Raw genomic sequence first — 26,256 nt, forward strand, 5'->3', positions numbered from 1 at the left:
TTGGGAAGTTTTCAACTATAATCTCTTCAAATATTTTCTCAGACCCTTTCTTTTTCTCTTCTTCTTCTGGGATCCCTATAATTCGAATGTTGGTGCATTTAGTGTTGTCCCAGAGGTCTCTGAGATCGTCTTCAATTCTTTTCATTCTTTTTTCTTTATTCTGCTCCTTGGCAGTTATTTCCACCATTTTGTCTTCCAGCTCACTTATCCATTCTTCTGCCTCAGTTATTGTTATTTGATTCCTTCTAGTGTATTTTTCATTTCAGTTATTGTGTTGCTCATCTCTGTTTGTTTATTCTTTAGTTCTTCTAAATCTTTGTTAAACATTTCTTGTATTTTCTCAATCCATGCCTCCATTCTATTTCCGAGATTCTGGATCATCTTTACTATCATTACTATGAATTCTTTTTCAGGTGGATTGCCTATTTCCTCTTCATTTATTTGGTCTTGTAGGTTTTTACCTTTCTCCTTCATCTGTGACATATTTTTTTGCCATCTCATTTTTTCTCTTTATGAGTGGGATTGTGTTCCTGTCTTACTGGTTGTTTGGCCTGAGGTTTCCAACACTGGAGTTGTAGGCTATTGGGTAGAGCTGGGTCTTGGTGCTGAGATGAGGAGCTCTGTGAGACCTCACTCCGATGAATATTCCCTGGGGTCTGAGGTTCTCTGTTAGTCCAGTGGTTTGGACTTAGAGCTCCCACTGCAGGTGCTTCGGCTGGACCCAGGGTTTGTGAACCAAGATCCCACAAGCTGCCTGGGGTGGCAAAAAAAAAAAAAAAGAACAATAACAAAGTAAAAAATAAAATTAGACTAGAAGCTAACAGATATGTTAGGAAGAATATAAAAATAAAAATATAGATGACTCAACAACCAGAAGGTACATCAGTACACAATAGTAAAAAAGAGGAGGGAAAAAAAAAAGGGGGGGAAAGCCTTAGCTGTGGAGGGCGGGGCCTAAGCAAGGGCGAGGTTTGGGTGGTGGGCGGGGCCAATGCTCAGGACCCGCAGGGCTGGGAAAGGCCCTGGGAGCTGTTGGGGGTGGGGCTTAGGCTCCAGGAACAGAAGGGGCCCAGGCGTGCCCCCCATCCCTGGTCCCAGAGGCTAGGGGACCTCACCTGGGAGCTCAGCAGGCTCCCCGGCCTAAGTGGGCCAGGCGATCGCCCTCTGCTCCTCTCCGGCTGCTCTCCGAGAGTCCCTCCCACCTGCTTCTCCTGATCTCCCCAGCCTCAGGGGCGCCAATCCTGTCTGGCCTCCACTTCACCTCCCCACTCCGTCCCCCTCCGTCCTACTGGTTCACTTTGGGGTTCCTCCCGTCTCCTTGGGTGTTAAGAGTCCCCCACCAGTGGCCAGCAGGCGCACCTTTTGGCTTTTATGAATAATATTGCCATAAACATTCGTGTACAAGTTTCTGTGTGGATGTATGTTTTCATTTCTCCTGGGTATACTCTTAAGAATGGAATTGCTGAGTTTTATGGTAATTATGTTTAACTCTTTGAGGAACTGCCGAACTGTTTTCCACAGCGGTTGAACAATTTTTCATTCCCACCACCATTGTAGAAGAGTTCCAATTTCTCCACAACCTTGCCAACACTTATTTTCTGTATTTCTTATTGTAGCCAATGTTTCAATAAATTGAGCTCAATTAATAACAAGCAATTTTGTCATTAAAGATTTTTTGAAATCACCATTTGAACAGCCATTTCTCATCGTTTGCTTTTTTACAAAAGTTCATTGAAATACTCATCTTATTGTTGGACACAGTTTATCCAAATTTTTCCTATTAATACTGCTACAATAAATGTTCTTGTACATAAATCTTTGTCTATATTTCTGTTTACTTCTCTAGTCTCTAGAATATATTTATAGGAGTGGAACTACTTGGTAAAGTAGTATGAAACTGTTAAGGCTTTTGATAAATATTACCAAATTAATCCCCAGAAACATTATACCAATTTCTATCACAGCATTCACTGAGTATATTATCACTTAAAAAAACTTTTATTAATATGATAGGCAAAAGTAAGCGCTACCTTATTTTAAATTTACACTTCTTTGCCAACGAAACGGACTTTTTCCCCCTAAGTCTATTGTTCATTTGCATTTCTTTTATGAAGTATGTCTTTCATCCATAGTTTTACTGTTGTTTAGTGCTTTTCTTACTGATTTGTAAGTTTTTTAACATTAAGAATGTATTTATAAGCTCAGTAAGGAAATGGAGGCCTTGATCAGCATACCAACCAGACCTAACAGACATATACAAAACATTCCACCCAACAACAGCAGAATACATTCTTCAAGTGTACATGGAATATTCTCCAGGATAGCCCACATGTTACGTAACAAGTCAATAAATTTAAAAAGATTGAATGGGAACTATAGACTCCAGGTGACACTGATGTGTCAGTGTAGGTTCACTGATGTTGACATTAGGGAAGCTGTGGAGTGTGGGGCAAGGGGAGGGTACTTTTTGCTCAGTTTTGATGTGAACCTAAAACTGCTATAAAAAATAAAGTCTATTAAAAATTAATAACTTGTGTACTAACATAGTAAAAAAGATATACCAAGGCACATCCAACATGTCTGAACGCAACGTTTTTATTAATAGGTAGAATATTCAATAGTCAATAAGTATTCGCTCATGCCCTGAATGGTGAAAGCTCTCCCTCACCCCCAAATTCTTATACTTCAAGTCTGGGCAATGAAACTGCCAGGTAAAAGTGGAACATCACATAAGGAAAAGCAAGGTCCTTTTCCCCCTAAAGTCCCCTTGGGAGCAGAACCAGGAAGATTATGTAGAAAAAGAATTAGTCACTTTAAGTGTTCACTTAAATCCAAACTCCTTCAGGAGAGATTAAGACATATTAAAATGCTCAGGGGTCATCCAACCACTGAAATTTCTGTATAATTGACAACTGGGTCATTCTGGAATAGGGCAGGGCAGGCATGCCTATTTCTGTGGGAAACACTCCACTCTAGTAAGAGTGGAGCCATTTGAGAATGGACTGCCAGTGTCACAGGTGGGAGTCCAGCAGCATTATCTATCCATAGTAAGGCTCCCCATCAAGCTGCCCTGCTCTAAAGCTGAGGCTGTAGACGGGGTACACAGACCAGAGGAAACCAAAACCATGCGTTAAGACTTAGAAAAATGGGAAGAAGTGTTTCTAATGAGTCATGCGATATAATTTGCAAGTCCGTACAAGAACTAGTAATAACTAAAGTTAGTTAACAGTATTCAAACTGCCCATCAGTTATATGGTATGTTCTCTGTAAAACTCCACCTGTGTGTGAAAAGTAAAGTTAAAATGTCTAGAAGTGATCTTTCAGGTGTCAGTTTACTTCCCAAAACACCAATTACCAGTGTGATTGCCTGCCTGCCGGCATCAGTGTACTCCACCAGTCCATACTGGTTCAACTAACTGGCTCAGCTTGGATTCCTGTTCGTTGACAGTTCTGCTAAAGTAAAACATCTGCATGTCTGGTCTAGCTTTAATGGACAGCAGGTACAGCGTCGGACTAACGACAGAGGAAAAATTCTGACAATTCCAGTTATCAGGTCAAACCACTGTGTCTACTGAATAAAGCCAATTAAGGTGTCAGTGTCCCTGGGAGAGGCTGTGGAGACCCCAGTTTACCTGAGTTAAAGAAAAATGTTGCATCCCAGGATCATATGTCAGAGATTAAATGAACCTAACAAGGTAGAAAGAGTACACACGTTAGAAACCAATGAAGCACTTATAAGTGGGATTCTCTGAGTTGCTAGATTGAAAATCCAGTCCAGCAGCCTTGGCTGGACTCAATGTTATTGTAGGACAGAGTGTTATCATTTTACTGGTCCTGCGCTCGTGCCAACCCAAGCTCACACCAGCCCCCTTTCTTCAATTTGCCTTGAATACAGGACGGTTACAAGGATTCACTACTCTTAAGAGTTGAACCCATCTGATTGGTAAGGAAGAACTGAGGCAATGGAACATGTCTTGGGGCCCTTGGACTGTCCTGCCTAGCAGTCCTAAACCTTGGTCCTTTGCCAGGCAGGGTTTCTTTTTTTCTGGGAAAAATGGTCATGGCTGACTGCCACTAGAAGAGCAGGGTTCTTCCCAATGTGGTAATGTAGTTACATTCTAACAAGGAAAGAGAACAAAAACGTGAGATGCTATAGTCCTCACGACCTCACCTTGTATCAAGAGTTTTCTATGCTTGCTTCTTTATAATCTTGCTGCTGGAAATGGAGGCAGCATCTCAGGGCAGCCCGTGAAGGGGAAAGTGGCAGCTGGCCATCTCAGGTGTTTATGACGGAAGCAGAAACCAGCCCACGGAAGTTGGAGCAGGCAGTGCACCTCTAGTACTGCTTATATTTTTTGAAACATTCAAGGAAAGAAGCTTGAGGTAAGAACCGAAAACCCATGCAGTTAGCTAATTATTATAGTCTCAAGTCAAAAATTAAAAGGGACTTTGGTGATAAACCCTTGACTCTTGGAGTTCTAAACCTTTCACTCACTGCCTATAAAATGAACGAATTAATAAATTAAGGTCCTGGGAACAAAGAAGACACCCTCTGATCACTGGCCAAGAATTCCTCTAGGAGACTCTCCCCAACTTTTCCAAGCAAAAAATACTCAAGCTACCAAAGCAAATCCTGGGACGCGAATCACAGGGACAAGTGAGACAATATATGAGCAAGAGGAGTGTGTCCAGAACCCTCGACAGACCAAACTTTAGAATGGGCTTTCCTTGCCAGAAGCTCAATTACAGCCAGTGGCTACAACCTTCGGGAGGGCAGGGGGCTGAAGAACGTGCAGGTGCTTCAATTTTGTCCTCCTGTCCACAACTACAGGAATTCCTGTATGAAGAGGCACAGAGGAAAGCTAGAAGTCAAATCTGTGTCCTTTATTCCACCAAGTAGGCATACCCATGGGCCACATCCTGTCTCAACCGACTGCTGAAGGTTCCCTGGGCCCAAGGCACATGATTACCTGGGCTCTGCTCTCCAGACGGATGGTAGGGGTGGGCAGCAGAGAAAGGCTGAACATTGGGGCAGAGATCCCCCAGCACTGAAGGGGAATGGAGAGTGAGGAAGTAGGACCACAATGGAAGGGGCAGTGAGGGGCCTTGAAGGACCTAAGTTGAGCATTTTGAGGTGAGAGGCCTTTCCACCCAGGCCTCCATGTCCACTGACAGCCACACCCAGGGTGTGGTAGAGGCAAAGCTGCTGCCACCCACTGAGGTGCTATATTCTTCTGGATTCTTCTGGAGGTCCCTTTCTTTTTTCTGCTGCAGCTGAAGTCTGGGAGCAGAAATCATTTGTCGGAAGAAGGCAGAAACCACTTGCTGGAGTCCCACCTTTTTGGAGATGAGCTGTCTGAGGTTTCAGGAATGAGAGAGAAGGAAGTGGAGAGCAGGAGACAAGAGAGGAGGCGAGAGAGGCTACCAGCCCAAGGACAGAGGCTGGGAGCTGTGTGCAATCGGGCAGAGCAGTGCTCAGTGGAATCGTGGGTAGGAGGCTGAGATACCCCTGGGCTCAGCTGCTGCCAAAGTGGAAGAACTGAGGCAGAGGCAGCCAACCACTTGCCTAGGAGACAGAACTTAGGCACCACGTAACAAAGACTCCCATGCAGAACTGCCACCCTCTCCCCGCCAGCAGTCTCAGATGGTCTGCTCCAGACAGAACCCAGCAGCCAGGGAGGCAGGGCCTACTGCTGGGGTATCATGGCAAATGCCCAGTTCAAGAAGGCCACTGTGGTTTCCTGTAGGCAGAGCCAGGTCTGGTGGGCAGCTTCACTGAGCTGTGTCTTCACGCAGTCCCAGGTCACCCCACCTCTGGGAGGAAAGCAGAACATTTGTGGAGGTTGGAACGCGGTGATGTGCAGCTGCGTCAAGTCACAGGGCTGTAGCTCACACTCACAACCCGCATCCCAAAGTGGCCAAGGGATGAGCAGGGGCCAGGGCAGAGCGAGAGACTCAACAGAGGAGCCTCGTCCCTGGAGAAAGGGCGTGCCCTGGGCGAGGGTCTCACCTGCACGCCTCATGGCAGTGCTCCTGGGCGCGGGCCAGGGCCTCAAGCAGCATGTGCCACGTGGGCAGCAGGACGTTCTGGTAGAGAAACAGGAGCAGCTCCCTCAGAGAATGGAGCAGCTGGTTCAGGGCATCAGGGAGCTGGGTCTGTAGCTGGACCGTGGAGAATGGACGGGATTAGAGTGGCCAGGGAATGCAGTCCACATGGGGCTGCACCTTCCCAAGAACTCAGCCCCTGGCGAGAGCAGCCTTCTCTGACCTCCCTGTCTCTGGCTTACCCTCTGGGAGAGGCTGGTGAGGCTGTCACCGAACCAGGCAAGGTGGGAGGCACAGTGGGCAGAAAGGAAGCTGACTATGGCACTGGTGTGGGCCCAGGCCAGCTGCAAGCTGGGTCTCACCATGGTCAGCAAGTGGGAACCCCAGGCCGGCAATGTCTCCTCCAGCCAGCTGTAGGAGAAGACATAGGGGAGGAAGGAGGGAGGTCTCTGAGTTTTCACAGGCAATTTGGCCCAAGAACAGCTGGGGCAAGGGAGGCCTTGGGAAAGGAAAACCACCATCACTTCCCACTGATTGTCAATGCCTGAACACGCAAGCCCTCTCTCTCCCACCCCACCCCTCCCCAGGAGGTGCTCACCTGTAGCCTTGCAGGCTGTAGGAGTAGATCTTGGTACATGCTTGTTGGCCAGCAGGCAAGACACCAGATGAATGAAGCAACCGGCCAGAAAAGGAGGCTGAGTAAAGGGGGCCTCGGGTGAGCTGGGAGGTGAGCGGGGAAGGGATCGGAGAGACAGACACTACAGGCCCCAGGGCAGACCCAGTGAGGGGTGGGGCAGAACTCAGTGTGCTCCTGGGGCTGCAGAGCTGCCTCCAGTCTGCTCTGGAGCACACACGGAGGGAGGATGCAGGCCAGGGGAGCAAGAAGGGTGCAGCCAGGTGGAGCCCAGGGCTTAGGCGTCAAGAAGCCTCGGCTTTGAGGGTCGGCCCTTCTATTTCCTAGCTGTATTTCAGCTAATTGGTAAACCTTTCTGAGCCTCAATTTCCTCAGAAGTTAAAAACAAGATACACATCTACTCAAATGAGACCATGAATATGCAAGCATTTCTATACTGCAAAGCACCTGTCTGATCTGAGGTGTGATTGAAACATCTGTCGGAAAAGTGTTTGTTCCGGATTGTGTTGGGGGCGGGGAGTGCTACATCCAGCTCTGTGTCCCCATAGAGAGCCCCAGGCTATCTCCCTTGCCTGCCAATCCCTGCTTACCCTGGAAAGAGCTGTGTGACCGGAAGTCATGGCACAGGAAACCTATGGCAAAGACCAGCACCAACAGGAGTAGCCGCGTCCAGGGCAGCCAGAAGCCCCGTGCCTGTTGCAACAGACCCTAGGAGAAGGGGTAGAGAGCAGCGGTCAGAAGGGAGAGGGGCTGCTCCTTGCCTCGTAAAGCAGGCCTCGAGCTAGGCCTTCCAGGGAGAGGATCCGGCCCTCACATTACCCAGGAGGTAGTGCGGGCTCCAAGGACAGGTGGGGCAGGTATGGGATACAGGCCCACCCCAGGGTGTGCTGAGACAGCGACACAGAACAGTTTGTGGGGCTGGGGGAGGGCTGGGCGCTGGCACCTTGCAGGCCGCGTCACAGGTGATGACATCCTGGTTGCTGCAGCTGCCCTTCCCTAGCAGATCCTGGTTGGTAAGCTTGAAGGACTGAATGGTTTCTTGCAAAGACTTCTGTGTCTATAGGGTAAGAAAAGTCTAGGCTGAGATCGTAAGATTTGGCCCAGGAGGGAACCCTGAGCCTCCATTCTGCTTTGTTTTCCATGCCAGATGTGCTAACAGAGTACCTTCTCAGAAAGGGGGGACAGTGGCTGAGGGGTATGAACCCAGAACCCAGATGAGGCTCAGCCTGCCATGTCCTCCCAGCTCCTTACCTTCTTGGGAATCCGCTCCCAGGACCTGAGCAAGTGCTCCAGCAGCAGGCTGTGGGGAAAGCACAACCCCTTCCAATCAGGAGACCCACTTGGCCCCTTCCATCCCCCTGTCCTCCACGAGGCCCCGCTCCTTCAGGCTGAAAGATATCCACCTCCCCGCCCCCTGCAGAGGAGCAGCTTCCTAGAGGCCTCCCAGCAATGTTCCCACTGAACTTGAGGGGCATGAGCCTGAACAAGTGACAAACATCCCCCTTCTGCTTCTAGGACAGGGACACACCAGAAGCGTGAATTAAGGCTTCTCTGTGTGGATCAGGGGCAGGTGACCCTCCCACCCCCACCTGCCTGGACTGTGACAGGTGCTTGGGGTACAGCTGCCTCCAGACGCCGGTGCTGAAGGGGTCCACCGTCAGGCACTCGGTCAGGCTGCTCAGGAGCTGCACAGAGGACAGGAGAAGGGAGAGACTGCTGGGGCCCGGGGCTGGTGGCAGGGAGATTGCCGGGAGGTAATCCTCCTCTCTTAAGTGAGGCCATCCGGGCAACACATCCACCCTAAAGGATGGAGAAATTGTGCCCATACCCCAAAACTCTCCGAGAGAATGTAAAGGGGGAGGCCAGGGCTCCTGAGCTCGAAGTTCACTTGTCTGCAAGGGGCAGGATATCAGAGACCGGCCAGACCTGAATGTGCCTCTTTTCAGCTCCGTTCTTCTGAGGGCAGAGCATGAGGGAGCCGGGCAGGCAGCTGTCAGGAGTGAGCTAAGGGGATGCCCAGAAAACGGGCTCCCTGAAGCAGGGCCTTTGTCAGCAGATAAGGACCTCTGTAGCAGACCCCTGGGAAGGAAAAAGGAGCCTCCCACCATTTCCTCACCTCTTTCTTCATCTCCGGAGGGCAGCCCGGGGTGGCTCTGGACAGGAAGGAGGGGAAGTAGGTGTGCAGGGTGGATTCTGGCTTCGCCCCAAATGCCAGCACCTTCAGTCGTGGGTAGAGCTGACACAGCTGCTCCTGCAGGCTGTGGAGGGGGTTGAGAAGAGAGCCAGGCACAGCTCTAAATGGATTTGTGCGCTGTGTCCCTTCTGCCTGCCTCAGAGTCCACACCCTGCCCAAGGCGGGCAGTCATGAAGGGCCTTGTGATGGTTCTGCATCTTTCTAGACTCGGAGACTTCTTGGAAAATTTGCTCAGAGTCATGGGTCCCCTCCCCAGGAAAATGCCCACATGCCAATCACACTTGAGGGCCCATATAATTCCAGGGGTTCAATGATCCCTTGTACTTGCAGGTTGATAATCTCAGATGTAGAGTGGCTGGAAGGGAAGGGACATATATTGTCTACTCCTAACCCTCTGCTGGGATCCTTCACAGCAGGTGTGCCCCAGGGCAGCCCTACCTGGGAGTCAGGGAGTTGTTGGGCATATAGGCAAAGTCCAGAAGTGGGAATAAGTCCTTGGGGCCAATCATGCCAAAGCCCTTGGTGAGGTTGGGGTGCATCCTGTGGAGGAAGAAAGAAACAGGCTTGTTGGGGACCACCTGCCCGGGCCATGGACACAGCTAAGAATAACATCTAAGAAAAAAGGGCATAACCTAGCTGTAAAAAAAAAAAAAAGAAAAAGGGCATAAACTCTACCCCATCCCCCTCCCCTTCCTGGCTCCCTCCCTTTCCTTCTTCCCCATCACACTGTGAGTTGGGAGGAGCTGGTCCTGATTTTCCTCACATCTACGGAAACCAGGATCACAGCACCCCATTTTGCTGAAATAGCCACTGGAAAACGCCCTGGGCCTTGGCCTTGCTGTTCCCTGCCATTACTCACAGGAGCAGCCGATCCAGGTATGCAATGGCGAATGGAGACAGAGACTTGATGCCCAGCACAGGCAGCATGATCCCCAGCCACACTGTGGAGACAAAGGTCAGGGAGGACGCCTCAGGCCTGGATCCACTGAGAACATTAAAGAGCAACTTGCTGGCTCCAAAACCTCCCTCTCTCTTCCCCACTTCCTCGTTACCTCTCAGTCCCTCGGTGAGATTGGCAAAACCTGCTTGACCCAGGGCCCACATGATGGTCAGACACTTTGCTGGTCGGCTCTGGTGGGACCTCAGCAGTTCCAGGAACTGAGGAGACCGGTGGGAGAGACAGGTTGGGATAGGGCAGAGTGCCAGGAGCACTCCCCAAGCCAGGGAGGAAGAAAGATGTCAGCTGAGAGAGGAGGGGAAGGCTGTGGGACAGGGCAGCAGCACGACAGCGTGGCGGAGCGATTCAGAGGGAGGCTCCGGCACCAGGCTATGGGCTCCACCCATACTTGCCACTTACTAGTTGACCAACTCTATGAGAGTTACTGAACCCCTCTGTGGCTCAATCTTCTCATCTACAAAATGGGAATAGCAGCAGTACCTACCTCATATAATGTACAAAGTAGACACAGTAAGCGCTAACAGTGTTAGCTGTGATCATCTGTCTTACAGGACCTCCCACTACCCCTTAATTGGGTCTAACAGTGTAGATTCCGCGCAGCCTCCCCAATCCTAGCCTCCCGATGTCCCCACCACGACCCTGAGCTCACCTTGCCCAGGTTCATGGTGGCGATCTTGGGCTTGTCCTGCAGAATGGCCTGGATACAGATGCGGTAACCGTGTAGTGACTCCCCTGGAGAGATATACATTCTCAGACCTACATATACTAATCAGCATCCCAAACCTGTAACCTCCCTTTTGACAGCTGAGAGCCCAGAACCCAGGCCCAGCGAGTCCTAACATCCTCCTCCTTTTCCAAAAGAGTGTTGAGGTTAGCACACTTCTCTGCTGAAACGGAACCACCCAGCTACTCCTGAAGCAGGAAAAAGGGGGTAGGCTCCCCAGATGGGACTGGGCTATTCCTCACGGGCCCCTCTCACCTGGCGTCTTATCCAGCTCTTGTAGCATGGTGAATAGACAGTGGTCAAAAAAGAGCTCCAGAGACTCCGCTGCCTTTGCCAGTAGCCCTCGGATGATGCCACGCAGCTCCCGGCTCACCAGGCTGTAGGGATAATCTGCGACCGAGAGGCCTCGTGTGAGTGCTAGGACCAGAAGCCTCTGCCAGCTCTGAGAGCTCTGGTTTGCCCCCTGAGAACGGTACGTGGAGGCAGAGGTCACTGCACTGTGGCTGGCATCCTCCCTACTTCAACGAGGTCCGGAAACTTTTAAGCCATGATGATTTGAGAACAGTTGAAATCACCCATGTAAATCAGGGCAGTAGGGGGCATTGGGCTCAGTTACTAAGTAACATGCTTACGCACAGCCCTTTCATAATTTCCTTGAACTTGTCTGGAGAACTAACCGTGAGTATGCTGGCTTAGCGTGGGCTCACTTGGAGGCACTTGGAGCTTGTAGTTGAGATAGCTGGCCAGGTCCTTCAACCACACAGATGGGTTGCCAGAGAACACGCTTTGGCTCTTGTCCAGTTCCTTCTGCAGAGCTGCCAGGTCCAGCTGCCAGGGACACAGGACCCTCATGGTGAGTTGTGGGTACAGAGTAATGGGGTAGAGGTGGGAAAATGGTTGAACTAGGTGGTGGTAGGAAGAACAAAGGGTTTCTGCTTTTAAACGAAAGTATGTGGAATGCCACACTTTTGCTGAATCCAGATCTTTAGGAAACAGAGACCATGACAGCTGCAATTGCTGATCTCAAGGACTAATACTCTTGGGCCCTTCACAGGTTCAAGGGGAAAAACAGAAGACTAGATGGAAAATGAAAGATCACTCCTTCCTTGTGGAGAGGAACCACAAGCAGTTTTTCTAAATCCTCCCTGTATCTCTGGATTTTCAAGGCCCTCCTCTCACTAATCTATGTTTCTCTATAAACGTATTTCCTTTCCATCCTAAGTGCAAACACTGTACCCCTTGGGGTTTCCATCCTTTCCTGAACGTCTCCTCTCAGCCAGCAATGTCCCACATTCCACAGGTCCCTGAGCCGCCTGTCCCCCTCCCGCTCCTCTCATTTTCTCTACTCCTTGAGTCCTCATTCTTGCCCTGCCTAAAGCCTAGGCACACTCACAGCTTTCAGTGCCTCCTCCAGGCTGCGAAAGCGGCCCTGCTTCTGGTTCTGGTTGGTGAGCGTGGCCACCTTCTTAGTCTGCTTCTTGTTCCCCGGTTTCTTAGGCTCCACAGCAGGGGGTGGAACCTGCTCCTTATTCTGCCGCTTCATGATTTTCTCAAAGCCCCGCTCATACAGGGTGCTTGTCGTCTGGATTGGAGCTGGGGTAATGACAGGCAGAGAAAGGGGGGCAGCCCTGAGTCAGGAGGGCCTCACAGGAACAGTGGTCCCTTCCTCCACACTGTCACCTAATTCATCTCCAGGGAGGATCCTGCCTCAAAGCCCCTTCTTGCTGTCCTGCTTCAGGAGCAGGGCAGGGAGCCCTCCTGGCTGCTTCTTCAGTAATCACAGCTCGTGAGTTCATGGGCTCTTTCACAGAGATGAGGCGTTTATTAGGAAATCAGAGTATGTGAAAATCGGTGGTCGGGGGTGGGATATGGACGGCTGGCTTCTTTGTTGAATGGCTATCAGTCTGGGAGATCAGGATTTTTCCATCTTGGTTCTACCCCAGTTCCTTCTGGTTCAGATGTGACAACTCTATAATCAACAAGTGGCAAGCCTTCTCCACTCCTCCAGGAGGCTTTGAGGAAACCAGCACCACTTAGAATAATACTTGGTGGGTGTGGACAGTGTGTGGTGGGTCATTTCTCCCAGTGCAGGGCCTCATGTGCGTCCCAGTCCCCACGCCCACTCCCGACCTGCTGGTTACTTAAGGCGTGGGCACCGTGTATAATGAACCAGGATGCCTCTCCGCAGCTCTCGGACACCTGCCCGGAGAGGCCAGGCCAGGGCCCGGAAACAGCTGGTAGGGCGTATGTGCAGTCAGCTGAGCGTCCGAAGACCAGAATCCCGGTCCCCACTGACATGGGATCCTGGACAAGGCATCTAACTTCGCTGGGCCTCAGTTTACTCATTTGAGAGGCAAGGACAGCGACTTCCCTCGCGCTGTCTACCTCCCGGGAGGCTCAAAATAGGCAACGCCAGGGTAGCGCCGGCTGAACTGGGAGGTACCGATCGGCAGGAGAGCTCGCGCCTCCAGGAGTCCGGGGGTGTTTTGACCCTCTGGGCTCGGGTAGCTGCTCCCTACCACCCGTGGGGGCAGGCCCGGGGCCGGGCGGCGGCGGCGGGCCGGGTGGGTACTCACGGGTCAGGTCGTACTTCCACACTCCGTTCGCCTCCCCGAGCGCCCGGCGGTCCCCTCCGCCGCCTTTACCACTGCTGCCGGCCCCAGGCCGCCGCCCCTTCTTCACCACCTCCCAGCGCCCCCCACCCGCCGTCCTGGCCGACATGGCTCCGAGCCTCCCGCCACGGCCACCTCCCTGGCCTTTCCGGTCCGGCGCGGACGCGCAGCGCTCTGCCACGTCTCCTCGCAGGGCCTCGCGGCGCGTGACGCCACCCGCTAAGGCAGCCTGGGACTTGTAGTCTTTCGTGTTTGCCTGGTTCTCCCAGTCTTGGGGTCGGGTCGGCGTTGGGGCCTTTTCGCAGCAAAAAACCAGCCAGGCAAAGATGTTGAGATGAGAGGCTTTTGCATTCAGACAACTTTTATTGAGCAAAATGTAAAGGCATTGGGTGACTTGGTGGAAATTTAACTGTTTTTCTTTCCGTTCTAGTTGTGCAAGAAGGATGGAATGAAAATAGTTCTCCTCATCTCCCAGGAGAGTTTGAAGATTAAATGCTTCCTTCCTTGTAGGAAAGTGCTAGTTTTTCTGTTGCTAGTGATTAAACTTTGGGTTTAATGAGCTATAAAAATCTGTTCTGCAGGAACAAGGAAGAGGATGGAGTTTGAGGGAAGAGGCAGTATTTGGAGGGCAGGAAGTGGAGAGCGGAGAGTCCTTCTGGTAGGAGGCACAGAAAAGTCTGGGGCCCCGGTACAGCCAGCGCTGGGTTCCCCTTACAGGCAATGGGAAAGAAAAGACTCTGACTCCCACCACAAGAGTCAGTGCCAAGTCCCAGATGTGGCAGGGAAGGGATCGAGAGCTGCAGACCTGGGGAACCACTCAAACAGGTTACTGCTCAGACATCCGTTATCTACCGAGGGCCTTCTGCCAGGCTTGTAGTATCACGTGAGACCTCAAAACTTGAAGCATCCCAGCAGGGGAGGATGAGCGAAGGTGAACTGGAAGGGATCTATCACGATTAAGGAAATGTGCTATTTCATGTACGCTCCTACATTTGAGGACGGGATTCACACCTGCCATACTGAGGAACAAGACAGGCAAGCCGTTATAGTAAGAACTAATAGAGTTCAGTTTCCCACAGGACGAATAGCTTAGGGAGTGATGAATTCCTTTAGGAAGGGGATTAGAGAAGGCTTCTTGAAGGAGATGGCCCTTGAGATGGGTCCTGAGGAATGGGCAAATTTTCATTGGCTGGGGATGAGGACAAGTGGAGAGAACAGGCCAGTTGTATGGATTTATTGATTTAAGCAGAGTCCTAGAGGTGGGACACAGCGTGGCAAGGCTGGGAGACTGGAAGTAGTTCAATGTGACAGTGCTTAAGGGATTTTGGAGGGGATGCGGTTGGAAATGGATCTAAGCCCATATGCCATGGGCCTTGCCTGCCAAATTCGGACTTTGTCCTCCAGACCCTGGGAAGCCAGTAGGAAAGGGGCACATCTGCTTTTGGGAAGGTAAATGGGGATATGTGAAGGATGGGATGGGGTGGGGGAAAGGCAGGAAGGGGGATATAACCGGCTCTTGCTGCCTCCTTCTGCCTGCCCTCCAGCCCCTTCAGGCCTGACCATAGCTGACTTTGCCTCTGAGATGCAGTGCTTTTGGCAAGGAACAGATTTGAGCTGATCATTAATCAATTCATTTTTTTCAGATCATTGGTTTAGCTCTACTCAGACACTATCTTCTCTTTGTTCTGCCTCTTCTGTGTCACATGTATGGTCACAGAAGAGACACTGTTTCTGGAAGAGAAACAGAACGGGCTTTCCATAGAGGCAAAGAAGGGGGCTGCTCCATGGTGGAAATGTATAGAAAGGGAGGGGCTTTATTTCCTATCTTTCCTTAGAATAGTCTGGCAGGTCATCTGTTGTGACTTGGCATCTAAGGGATAGAAGTCATTCACTCACTTATCCAGTAGCATTTCCTAAGCACCTTCTTCTCTACCTAAGCACCTAGCATGGTGCTGGGTGGAGCTAGAGGACACACCTCACTTGCTTGAGGGGAACTCGAAGCTTGTGTGGGAGACAACTGTGTAAACAGAAAATTATGGTTCACCATCTTAAATGTTGCAGACATTGGGAAGGAGGCAGTGGCTTCACATCTTTGAGCTCTGGGTGTTCAAAGAGCAGCCTTAGACACTAGCCATGGAGGTGGGCTTAGGCAGGTACCCATGGGGTTTGAGGGAAGAATCAAAAGAGGAGGACGGGTGGGTGTCCAGTGTGGAGGCGAGAAGAAGAGTGAGCTCACTGAAGCAGTTTGACCCACCGTAGTAGTTTCCTATTGCTGCTGTAACACATTGCCACAAACTTACTGGCTTAAAACAACACAAACTTCTAATCTTACAGTTCTGGAAGGGGAAGTCTGTCAGGGTCTCACTGGGCTAAATATGGTGTCTGCAGGGCAGCGGTCCACTGTGGAGGCTCTAGGGGAGAGTTTCTTTGCCTTTCCCAGCCTCTAGAGGCTGACCGAATTCCTTCGCTCATAGCTCCCTTCCATCTTCAAAGTCAGCAACGGCGGGTCATGTCCTCCTCAGATTGCATCACTCTGACCTCCTGGCCCCTGCCCCAATTTTGTGGACCCCTGCAATTACATTGGGCCCGCCTGGATAATCCAGGATACTCTCCCTATTTTAAGGTCAACTGATTAGCAATTTAATTCCATCTGCAGCTTAATTCCCCTTCACCATGTAACCTAACATAGCCATAGGTTCTGGGGATTATGACGTGGACATCTCGGGGGAGGTGTTATTCTGTCTACCACACCCACTTAACCAGCAGGGTGAGGTCTCGGCCTGAAAATGAACATTGGGCAACGCAGGGAAACTACGTTATCCTTTTACTATATCTACCTGGAATGGTGGGGGGGAAAGCCTTTTAAAATTAGGCACAGGAATTAAAAATCATAATGATAAATAAATGCAGGCAGGGAACTTTTTGGAGAAGAAAAGCAGAATAAGATCAGAAGTCTCTGTGCGTGGGGGTGGGAGTCAAACGGAGGAATTGAAGTGAATGAGGAACAAACAGACACAGTTTGCTTATTTCAGGCTTATAACTGGAGTCATCTGAGAAGTGGTGGCAGTCTGGGAGGAGGGTCATGGAGCAGGGCCATGGAAGAAACACAATCCCCGTAGTATCTCAGGCATACTCAGGATGGCAAGGAAACATCTACCAGGGCTAGTCTGAAGCTAGAGGAACGTTCTGGAGGTCACACCTCTGTGGTCTTTGTGAGTGAGCCCGGAACCCTGAGTCAGGAGGTCTCAGCTCTAGTCTAGTTTTTTACCACCTTGACCAGCCATGTCACATGTTGTTCTCAGTCCTTTCATCAGTAAATGCAGGACTGTTCTAGATGACAGCCAAGGCTCTGTTTGAATGGGCCCGGTATCCACATGCATTTCAGCGCCCTCGGGGCCTCCGGGACACCGGTTATCATGGCCCTTGGCCGGCACACACCAGGATTGCAGGGCTGTACGGAGGACGTGACAGAGTTCCCGGCTCCCGTTAGAGCCTGTTCTGTGGAAGGAACCCCTTGGACATTGCTTTCCTTCTGGGCCTCAGTTCTTAGAGCCGTTGCTCTTTGTAGCCCACTCAGCTCTGTCACATGAGCCCTTGTCCACAGCTGGATCACTGTTGTGGGGCGTATGAGCTTTGACAAGGGTGGGGGACAATATGCAGTCATACTGGCCCAAAGGGGACTGAAACAAAGCACTGCTCAGCCAGGCCCCCCTGTTACCCCACAGCTGCTTTACTGGGCTGCCCATCGTCACAGCCATGGCCCTGAACTTTGTTCCTCTTCAGGGAATGGCAAGCCCTTAAAGCCCGGGCATCAGCGTTGGGAGATGGGGGCTAGGTCAGAGCTGGGCTCTTGAGGCTAAGCCAGTGGCGGTTTCTGGGCCCGAGGGAGGACGGCAGGGGTGCTGTGCTCCATGGCCATCGCCTCTGGAGACGGGGTCGCTCAGGAGAAGAGCGCTGAGAGCCAGGCTGTGGCTCAGTCGAGGGAGACGTGGTATGGACTTTTACCACACAAGTTTATTTAAATAAAAGTGAACACGTATGCAGGCTGGGTGGCCCGAGGGGCAGGGGTTGGGGAGGCGGGCAGAGGGGAGGCAGACGTACAGGAGGGCCCAGGCGAGAATGTGTGGTATGAACCAAGCTGCAGGGGGAGTGGCTGGGGGCCTCGGGGCAGTGCTGGGCTTCGGTGCTGGGGTCAGGGGGCCGAGGGTGGGCAAGCCTGGTGCCAGGAGGTCATTTTCATCCCTCACGTGCTCCCCTCGCTCTCCCTGACCACCGGGGCCTAAGGCACCCCCTCCTCAGTCACCCTATCCCTCTCCTGACATCAGCCTTTCCCTCAACTACTGGGAAGTCAAAAGACAAAATAAATAAGAATCGGTGAGTCCTGCCACAGCCCTGGCAACGGGGAAGGGAGGCCAAGCCAGACACGCTGCCCCAGAGCCCGTGCTGTCAGCCCTGGGAAAAGAACAGGTAAAGTGCAAGGAAAATCCAGTAAGTAAAAATATACCAATGACTTTGTCAAATATACAGCTGCTGGCTGTCAGGGGAGCAGGCGGCTGGCTGGGGTGGGTGGCAGCAGCCCCCTGGGAAGTGTTGGCCGACACAGCACAGAGACCACGGAAATAAATAGGGGTGGGGAGTGGGCAGGGATCCCGCCCAACTGGGCCTCTGCCACAGGAGGAGGGGCCCTTACCTGCTCACCTGCCCCCCACCCCCAAGCCCTGCTCGCCAGGCTCCCCAGGGCCACGGCACTGACACAAAGCACCCGGCCAGCTGGCTGTCAGGGAAGGATTATAATGTGGGCATGGGAGCGGGGTGAGGGGCACGGCAGCCGTGCAGTCAGCCAGGGCTGGAGCCGCCCTCAGTACTCGTCCTGGTCTTCCTGTTGGTGTTCCTCGATCTCATCATCCTCCGGGGGTGCAAATCCTTCCTGGAGGGTGGAAGGGAGAGAGGAGGTGAGCCAGGCAGGCAGGCTGAGGGTGCGGACTCCTGAGGGTAGCTTGGGAGCCAGGGCCCAGGTTCCTGTCCTACTTGCCCTGCTCACGCCCTGGGAGACCTTGGGCTGGTGACTTCGGCTGGCTGCCCTCATCGGCCCACGTTCTCCAAGGCCCCTTCTGGCGTGAGGGCCCGGCGGGAGTGCGGGAGGCTCAGCAGGCACTGGCGGGACTCACCTCGGTGGCGTAGAGAATGCCGATGATGCCCGAGATGACGGGGCTGTTCTCGCTTTCGTGTTCCTGGCAGATGAGCTCAATGTCCCGGAGTTTGCTGAAGTAGAAGTCGCGCTCCTTCTCCAGCCCATCCACTGTCAGCTTCAAATCCAATAGCTGCTCGGGGAGAAGGTGGTGTTCAAGCCAGAGACCACCGCCTCGGACTCCCTTCCCGCCCTGACGCCCCGGGGGCCTGGCTTTTGTGGCGGGGCTTTCTCAGCTGCCAGCGTCCACGCCACTCACCTGCTGGTTGAGTTCAAGAATCTGGGCATCGGTCTCGTGGCCACCATTTCGGGCTGATGGAGGATTCTTCCGGAGGATGCAGGGTGGAGCCACGTTGCTCAGCCGGCCGGAGGTCTGCATGTTTTTGGGGCCTGTGGGGGACGTCCTCTGTGGAACTGCCCAGAGGAGAAAAGTCAGATCGGGGCTGCGTGAGCCCACAGCTCACGTGGCACGAGACAGCCTGGTGTGACTGCGGGGCAGGCCCATGCGAAAGGCAGGCACTCTCGCCTTCCCCACCTCTCCCTCTCAGGATGGGCATCTACAGCTAGGCCTCAAGCCACGGCCACACGTGACACCACAGCAGCGGGGCAGCCCTCTGGCAAGCCTGGGAGAGCAGGGGCTACAGGGAACTAAAGAAAGTGTAAGGTGTAGGCAGGGAGGAGAGCTGGCCTGAGGGGGAGAGGAGGGAACTGGGATGGCAAATTTGGGGAGTGGGGCTGGAGGGTTGAGGGCCCTCTTGCACTGACAGCCGGGGCCTGGGGAAAAGCAGCTGGCACAGGGTCTCGCTGGGTCTTTGCTAACAGATACCCCAGCCCACAGCCATCCTCCCCGGGGGTGCCTTCTGGAGGAGATCACAGAAGCCTGCCCCTGCCCCTCTGGGCTCCCTGCCTCAGGATGGTCTCTGGGCCCTCTGCTGGGCCTGATTCAGGGACCCCACTCCTCCCCTGCACACCCGGCATGCTGTGGCCACTTATTGTCCAGCTATGGCGGCTCCCAGGACAGAGCTTCTGATGCAAAGCAAGCAGAGGAGTGGGGGCAGCCCCAGGCGGGCAGCAGCACACACAGAGGAGCCGCTCTGCTATGACGGGTTCAGACGCGTGCGGGGCTGCGCCTCTGCTCTCGCCAACCTTCCCATCCCCCAAAGGCCCTGTTGCTTTCTCCCCTTCTCCTCTGGAACCCAGACAAAGCCTCGTTTCCAGAGACTCATCTCTTGAGGACTTAGGGCTGTGGGATTTTGGAAATGGGGGAAGATATGGTCAAGCTTGGCCAACTCCCATCCCCGGGGAGTCAAGTGGGCAGGGGGCAAGAAGTGTCTGTAGTGCCGGCCCAGGCCCTTGGCCTGGATGGACCTGGACAGAGGGACCAAGCCAGGGGCTGCCCCATCATCTTGAGGCAGAGGAGTTGGCTCGGGCTACAGAGGGAAGTGCCCCGGGGCCTCCCATCACCAGCTGCCACCTTGGCCGGTGCCGGTGGCTCTCCTTTTGTAGCAGTCTCTGGAGCCCTCTCCTCCCTACTGTGACTCCCCCTGGTCTAAGCGGGCAGCAGGCGGCGTCATCTGAACTCCGTGATAACAGTCTCCTCTAGGCTGGCAGGGCCGGGCCGGTGGCCCAGGGGCCGCTCCTGGCTGTAGCGCCCTTCCGGCCCGGCCCCCCACACTCCCTCCCCCAGCTCGGGCACATTACCTGCTGTGCCAATGAGTTTCTTGGATTTGTTGAAGATCTGATCACCTGGATTAGGAGGTGGTGCTACGTCCTGGCCCTGCCGCGCCAGCAGAGGGTTGTAATCCTTTCCATCATAGTTTGCGTCAAAGAATTTCTTAAACCACTGAATAAACTCAAAATTATCTTGGAATTTTCCTTTCACTAATTTCTCTACAGGAATGATCTGAAATAGACCACATAAGCAGAGAACTTTAACCTCCCGCTGCTGCAGGGCTGCCTTTCTCTGTGAGAGGGCCACTGCTCTCAGGAAAGCCAGCCCCTGGGCTGCAGCATCCTCCACCTTCTCCACCTGGCCCCCCTCCCGTGCCACCAGGGCAGATGGGTAGGCGGCAGGCCCTTTCCTCCAGGCACAGGAGGAAGTGTGTGGGGAGACATCCCTTGGTGCTGGGCCTGCATGTGGGGTCAGGGCTGCTGGAACCAGGGTCCTGGGCCGTTGTGGCAGTCGAGTGAGCCAAGAGACCTTTCCTGGGCCTTCCAGAGGAGGAATTAATAGGACCAATATACGAGGCTCAAGTGCTGGGGTGTAGGGTCCAGAGAGGAGGAAGGGACAGGAATGTCATCGGGATGGGATGTCAAAGTTGTGGGGTTTTCCACTGAGCCTGGAGCTGGGGGAACATTCCCCCTGGAGAGTCGGGGTGGAGAGAGGCGTGAGAACTGGATGGACCCCAACAGCCCCTGCTGCCCTGGCTGGCGGGCCATCTTCTTTCCCAGGGTCACACAGCTCCTCGGGGCCCCTCAGAGCGCAGGCACCTACTTTATCAACACCCATCTTCTTGAATGCTGCTTGCAGCACCTTGAAGTTGTGAATATATTCATGCTCTAGCTTGGCCTGGAACTTCACCTTCCTCAAGTGCACACAGCCAGGGAAGAGCATGTCCATGAACTGGCAGTAAGCGGCCCCTGTGGAGAAACACAAGATGCTCGTTTTCACGTCCCCAGGCCAACTGGGGCTACTCCCCCAAACCTCTCCGTCTCCTCTTCTCTCTCTCTGTTCCCAGAGCCGGGGCCAGACTTCCCAAGAGTGAGAGCAATTACCATACAGTGATGCAAATATGTACCAGCACCATATCAAACACTGCATGCATGGGCTTTAATCCTAACAGCAACCCTGGTTAGGTAGCTGATGTCATCTCCATTCATGGATGGAAAAACTGAAACCTAGAGAGGTGTGGTGACTTGTCCAGGGTTGCACTACAAGAAGAGCTGAGATTTGGACCCTCCCCCCCCCGAAGTGGCTAGGCTGGACCTGGTGCACGTGACCTCTGGCTTCACTGCCTGTCCCCACTGCTGCTCCCCTTCTGCAGCCCTTTACTGTGCCTCTCCTGCTCTTCGCTTTTTTTTTTTTTTAACACAGTAACCTAACCTCTCCTTAGGAAGCTGTGGGTTGTTTTTTTTAAAAAAATAAATTTATTTATTTAATTTATTTATTTTTGGCTGCATTGGGTCTTTGTTGGTACGTGCGGGCTTTCTCTAGTTGCGGTGAGCGGGGGCTACTCTTCGTTGCAGTGCACGGGCTTCTCATTGCGGTGGCTTCTCTTGTTGCGGAGCATGGGCTCTAGGTGCACAGGCTTCAGTAGCTGTGGCACATTGGCTCCGTAGTTGAGGCTCGCAGGCTCTAGAGTGCAGGCGCAGTAGTTGTGGTGCACGGGCTTAGTTGCTCCATGGCATGTGGGACCTTCCCGGCCAGGGCTCCAACCCGTGTCCCCCTGCATTGGCAGGCGGATTCTTAACCGCTGTGCCACCAGGGAAGCCCCTGCTCTTTGCTTTTTACTCTTTCCATCCCACGTAGACCCCTATTTCCTTACTCCAACTCCAAACACTTTGGCTAGTTGAGGGCTCCGCAGCACTCCTCCTTAATCCCAGTTACAAGCTCCACTGTCTGCTGTGGCTGTTCTGCCTCCTGCCTACCCCCCTTTGTCCCCCCAGCAGAGCCCACTTCCCCCCGATTCCCAGCCTCCCACCTGAGCAGAGCTGCTCTATCTTGGTATAGTTGAGGTGCAGGGAGTCATTGACCCATGCGAGCATATCATGGCGACTCAGATTCTCACTGGTCACAGACGTGGAGTACACATTGACGGCCATACCCCAGCTGTAAAGAAAGAAGAAAGGCAAGGTAAGACCCTGGGGGCCTTGTGCTGTTCTTGAGCCCGAAGGAGGGGGAGCTGGAGGGTCTCTGGGGAAACGAGAAGCATCTTCCTCCAGACCAGCAGTTTACCTCTTGGAGAAGGGGTACTCATTCACTCTTGAAGCATTTGGTGAGTGTCTGCTATATGCTAGACCTGCGCTAAGAAGTGGTGAAGTCAGACGTGGTCTCTGCGTCCAAGGAGTTTACAGACAGGCAAATCCCCACAGCAGGGAGTGACAGGGCAGGAAAAGCAGCACATGCAAAGTTCGGGGATGGCACAAAGAAGGGAGGGATCTCTTCTGCTTGACAGGGTCAGCGAAGACTTCAGAGCAGCCTGAAAGGGGTACGAATTTTCTCAACATACAGGGGATGGGGTAGAAGGGCAGTGCAGGCCCCAGGACTGTCAAGAACAAAGGCATGGCTTATTCCGGGACTCTGAGCTGTTCAGCAGGCCTGGGGAGCGGGTGTTTGTGTTGGGGTGTGGCGCAACGAGACTGGAAGGGGCTGGTAGCGACGGGCTTTGGTTACCATGAGGAGGAGTCTGGACTCTCTGTTTAAACAAGGGAAGCCATTAGAGGATTTTAAGCAGACAGTACTTGACCAGATTTGGGTTCTAGAAAGCTGACTAATCTTCGCCTCTGCTCCGACTTCATACCCTATAATCCCTGTGGCCTGCTGGCCGATCCACAGGCACCTGAATTCCGCTTATCCAGAAACTTCCCTCAATACACGCTTCTGCTCTTGTATTCGTTATCCCAGTGAATGTCACCACCAGGCACCCAGTCACCCACGCTGGAAACCTGTGGGGTCGTCCCAGACAGCCTTCTCCCGCTCATCCTCAGAGCCCATCATTCAGTGAGCCCGGCTCCTCTGCCTTCCCAGTGTGTCCTGCTCTTCGCCTCGCCTCCTGCTGCCTCGGGGTTTCTGCATCCATTCTCTCCAGCCAAGGTTAGCAGAAGCCTCCTAGGGGGCCTTCCGGCCCCCAGGCACTCCCTCCCCCTAGTCCATCCCTGACACTGCTGCGGTCAGGATCTATGTGAAAGCAGCCCTGGCCACGCCCCCACCCCCCCTTCCCCCCCCCGCCCCCCCCCCCCCGCCAGTGGGTGTAAGCGCCTCCTTACCCTCCCCCATCCCCACGCAGAGGTCAAGTGTCAGTTGTTATTACTGACTTGCACCGTTAAGAGAGAGGGAAATATTTCTTGTGACTAGGTCTTTATCATAAATGGAGAAATAGGACTGCGTATTTCACCAATTGTGAGAGTACGTATTTCTGGAGTGAAGAATATTTAGGTTTAATACGCAGATTGTCTCCCTGAAGGAAGAATACACCCATCCCACTTCCGGGTCCCCTGTGGGCACCTGCTCTTATAATGTGACCCCCTCCCCATCACTTATGAAGCTCTTCAATGAGCCCTCCCTCTCCAGCCCTGTCTTCTACTTTGATCCCCCAACTGGGAGCCATGGGCAGCTCTCTACTCACCCTCTGCCTGGCATGCAGCCACCACCCCCAAAGTCCACTCATTCTCTGCTCTAGAGGTTCTCAAACTGTGGTCCCTGGAGCAGCTTTGGTGCTCTATGGGCACCAGCTTGTTAGAAATTTCAAGTTAGAAATTCTAATTCTTGAGGCTCGCCCTAGATCTACTGAGTCAGAAACTGCACTTGCTTGACCAAGAGGGTCTACAGACACAGTTAAATTAGAGAAGCTGCTTTAGAGAAGAGGCTCAGTTGGTATCTGCTAGGCTGTGCTGCCCCATGGCCTCACCCCAAGTATATATAATGGAACCTCGCTAGATGCACATTTAACTTCAATAAATTTTTTGAAGAAAAATCAAGAAACCCTCTTGTTTATTCTTAGTCCTTCCTCCTCTTAAAAATAGACCTTGTCCTTCATTGCCCAGGGAAAGGGAAGCCAGGCAGAGCCAAAAAGCCAAGCGCAACAAAAATTATCATCTTGGGAGCTTCTAAGGACTCAGGAGCTGACAATTCCAGAGATTTCTGAGGGTAATTTTGACTGCACTTGAGTCCCCTCTTACACAGTGGTTTTGAGCCACCACCCTGTAACCTGACCCTTGCACTAACCACTGGACTTGCTGAAATGCCTGCCTCCCTCATCAGTTAGCATCTCGAAGCCAGTAGTGGTGTTTCTAGGCCTGTCACAGGCAAGGTATTCAGCAAATTTGTTGAATGACTAAGTGACACCTCCTCACCTTTTCTCCTCTTTCTGAACCATCTTTTATCACCTTCTGGCCGGGACTCTCCCTCCCCTACTCAACCTTCTGGACTCAGCTTGGGCTCCATCTCCTCCAAGACACGTTCTTTGAGCCCCTGTGCAGGGAGACATGGCCTTCATCTGTGTCTCTCTGTCACCCTGAGCTTACTCAGTCATGGCGTTGATCACATTCTCTTGTCTGTCCCTTCCACCTGACTGTAAACTCAATGGCCAGGCTGTTTCATTCACTTTGGGGTTCTAGATCAATTCTCAGTGAATGACAATCACAGAGACTAGAGTTAGGAGAGTGCTTCTTAATTTCCAGGGAACTCACCTAAAGTAACCTCAGCAGGCGTGGCAGGAGCGCCTGGACACCAGACTTGATTAGACAGGCAGATGGGTAGGGTCAAGGCAAGTGCATTGTATTTTGATGAGTATTTAGTTAGGGACTCTGAGAAATAGAAAGATTTGCCCTTGTCATCAAGGAGTTTATAGTCTCACTGGGGAGACCAACACACAGGAGAACAGTATAACCAAATGCCCCAAAGTGTGGTGAAAACGGTAGGTGCTACAGAAAGTCAGGAAGGAGAGAGCATGCACAGCTGGAGAATGGATTTGAACGGCCCCAATAAGAATGGTCAGAACCTGCCAGGCCTTCGGGGGTCTGCAGAGGCCTGTGGGATCTCAGTGCAGAGGGGACAAGCCATTCTGGATACTGGCCTACCACAGGCTTTGGGACTCATTTCTCCATGAGGTCCTGGGGGCTGCTCTGTCCCTGTGCTCCTGGGGTACAGAGTCTGGGCTGGTCAGGGGTGGTTCTGGGAGGTGTAGGGTGGTCTTAGGTTGGCCCTGGGAATTCCTGAGCCACTTTAGGGATTTTTTTCCTGTTTACTGTGTATGAGTTTCAAGTGCTGGTTATTGAAGAAAAGCAGAGGCACTGGTCCTAGTCTAAACTAATCCTCCAGTTTTTGACTGAAATCATTTGCGCTTCAAGGGTCTTCTAACCTGAGGGCAGCCTTCCTGTGGTTCCCTAGCCTCTCTAAATATTATATATAACCACATCATGTATATTATTACATAGTATATATGCATTTATATATAACACACTATATAAATATACATTAATATATATTTATATATAACGTAGTACATATTCATATATAGTATGTATAACTATATATGATACACTACATATGATATATACCAATCTATTTATATATAATGTATAGTATAGTTGGCTCTCAGTGTCCATGGGAGATTTGTTCCAGGACCACCGTGGATAGCAAACTCTGTGGATGCTCGAGTCCCTTATGTAAAATGGCATGGTATTTGCAAATAACCTATGCACATCCTCCTGTATACTTTAAGTCGTCTCTAGAGTATTTATAATACCTAATACAATGTAAACACTATGTAAATAGCTGCTGGTTCATGGCAAATTCAAGTTTTACTTTTTGGAACTTTCTGGAATTTTTTTTTCAAACATTTTCCATCTATGGTTGGTTGAATTCATGACTATGGAACCCACGAATACGGAGGGCTGACTGTATAATATATTTAGTGTTCTATCTATATATATGTGTGTGTATAGCTATATATTTTATAGTCATTTTATTTTATATCTATATAATTTAAAAACTCCTCCTGGTGCACAACAAGGTATTAGAACCAAAGTCCTCATCTGATGCATGTGCTTGGCTGGGATTGCCTGGCCTGCATTGCAATGGCACAGGCTGGGATATTGGGGTGTTTTGTGACCTCCCTGGGGTACAGCGTTGGCTATTTTCCTCCTTGGTAAGGATGAAAAATCTCCAGTCTCCCTTCCAG

General features: G+C 52.0%; 2 protein-coding genes across 3 annotated transcripts in view; both read right to left on the reverse strand.

Annotated features, from left to right (window-relative positions):
- Positions 1-2,575: 2,575 nt before the first annotated feature.
- TMEM214 (transmembrane protein 214) lies at positions 2,576-13,306 on the reverse strand. The gene is made up of 17 exons (XM_027113614.1): positions 13,132-13,306; positions 11,949-12,148; positions 11,233-11,383; positions 10,811-10,945; positions 10,481-10,563; positions 9,926-10,031; positions 9,733-9,814; positions 9,312-9,413; positions 8,796-8,937; positions 8,273-8,364; positions 7,931-7,979; positions 7,623-7,736; positions 7,270-7,387; positions 6,644-6,740; positions 6,288-6,456; positions 6,011-6,162; positions 2,576-5,814 (listed from the first exon to the last, which is right to left on the reverse strand). Exons 1-17 carry the CDS (start codon positions 13,274-13,276, stop codon positions 5,688-5,690), a joined length of 2,064 nt encoding a protein of 687 aa, XP_026969415.1. The 5' UTR covers positions 13,277-13,306; the 3' UTR covers positions 2,576-5,687.
- Positions 13,307-17,161: 3,855 nt separating this feature from the next.
- Positions 17,162-26,256, reverse strand: part of MAPRE3 (microtubule associated protein RP/EB family member 3) — a 48,458-nt gene continuing 39,363 nt past the window's right edge. The window contains exons 2-7 of one of the 2 annotated variants that reach the window (XM_027113615.1): positions 22,057-22,184; positions 20,850-20,995; positions 20,057-20,258; positions 18,615-18,769; positions 18,336-18,488; positions 17,162-18,094 (exon numbers count right to left, since the gene is read on the reverse strand). In XM_027113615.1, coding sequence (XP_026969416.1) covers positions 18,026-18,094; positions 18,336-18,488; positions 18,615-18,769; positions 20,057-20,258; positions 20,850-20,995; positions 22,057-22,177 — 846 coding nt within the window. In that variant the 5' untranslated portion in view covers positions 22,178-22,184 and the 3' untranslated portion in view covers positions 17,162-18,025. The remainder of the gene's footprint in view (positions 18,095-18,335; positions 18,489-18,614; positions 18,770-20,056; positions 20,259-20,849; positions 20,996-22,056; positions 22,185-26,256) is intronic. The other variant, XM_027113616.1, reaches the window with a different exon arrangement.

This window comes from Aethalodelphis obliquidens, unplaced genomic scaffold (assembly GCF_003676395.1).
Source record: "Aethalodelphis obliquidens isolate GAN/ISIS:26980383/991018 unplaced genomic scaffold, ASM367639v1 scaffold12, whole genome shotgun sequence".
Classification (NCBI taxonomy): Eukaryota; Metazoa; Chordata; class Mammalia; order Artiodactyla; family Delphinidae; genus Aethalodelphis; species Aethalodelphis obliquidens.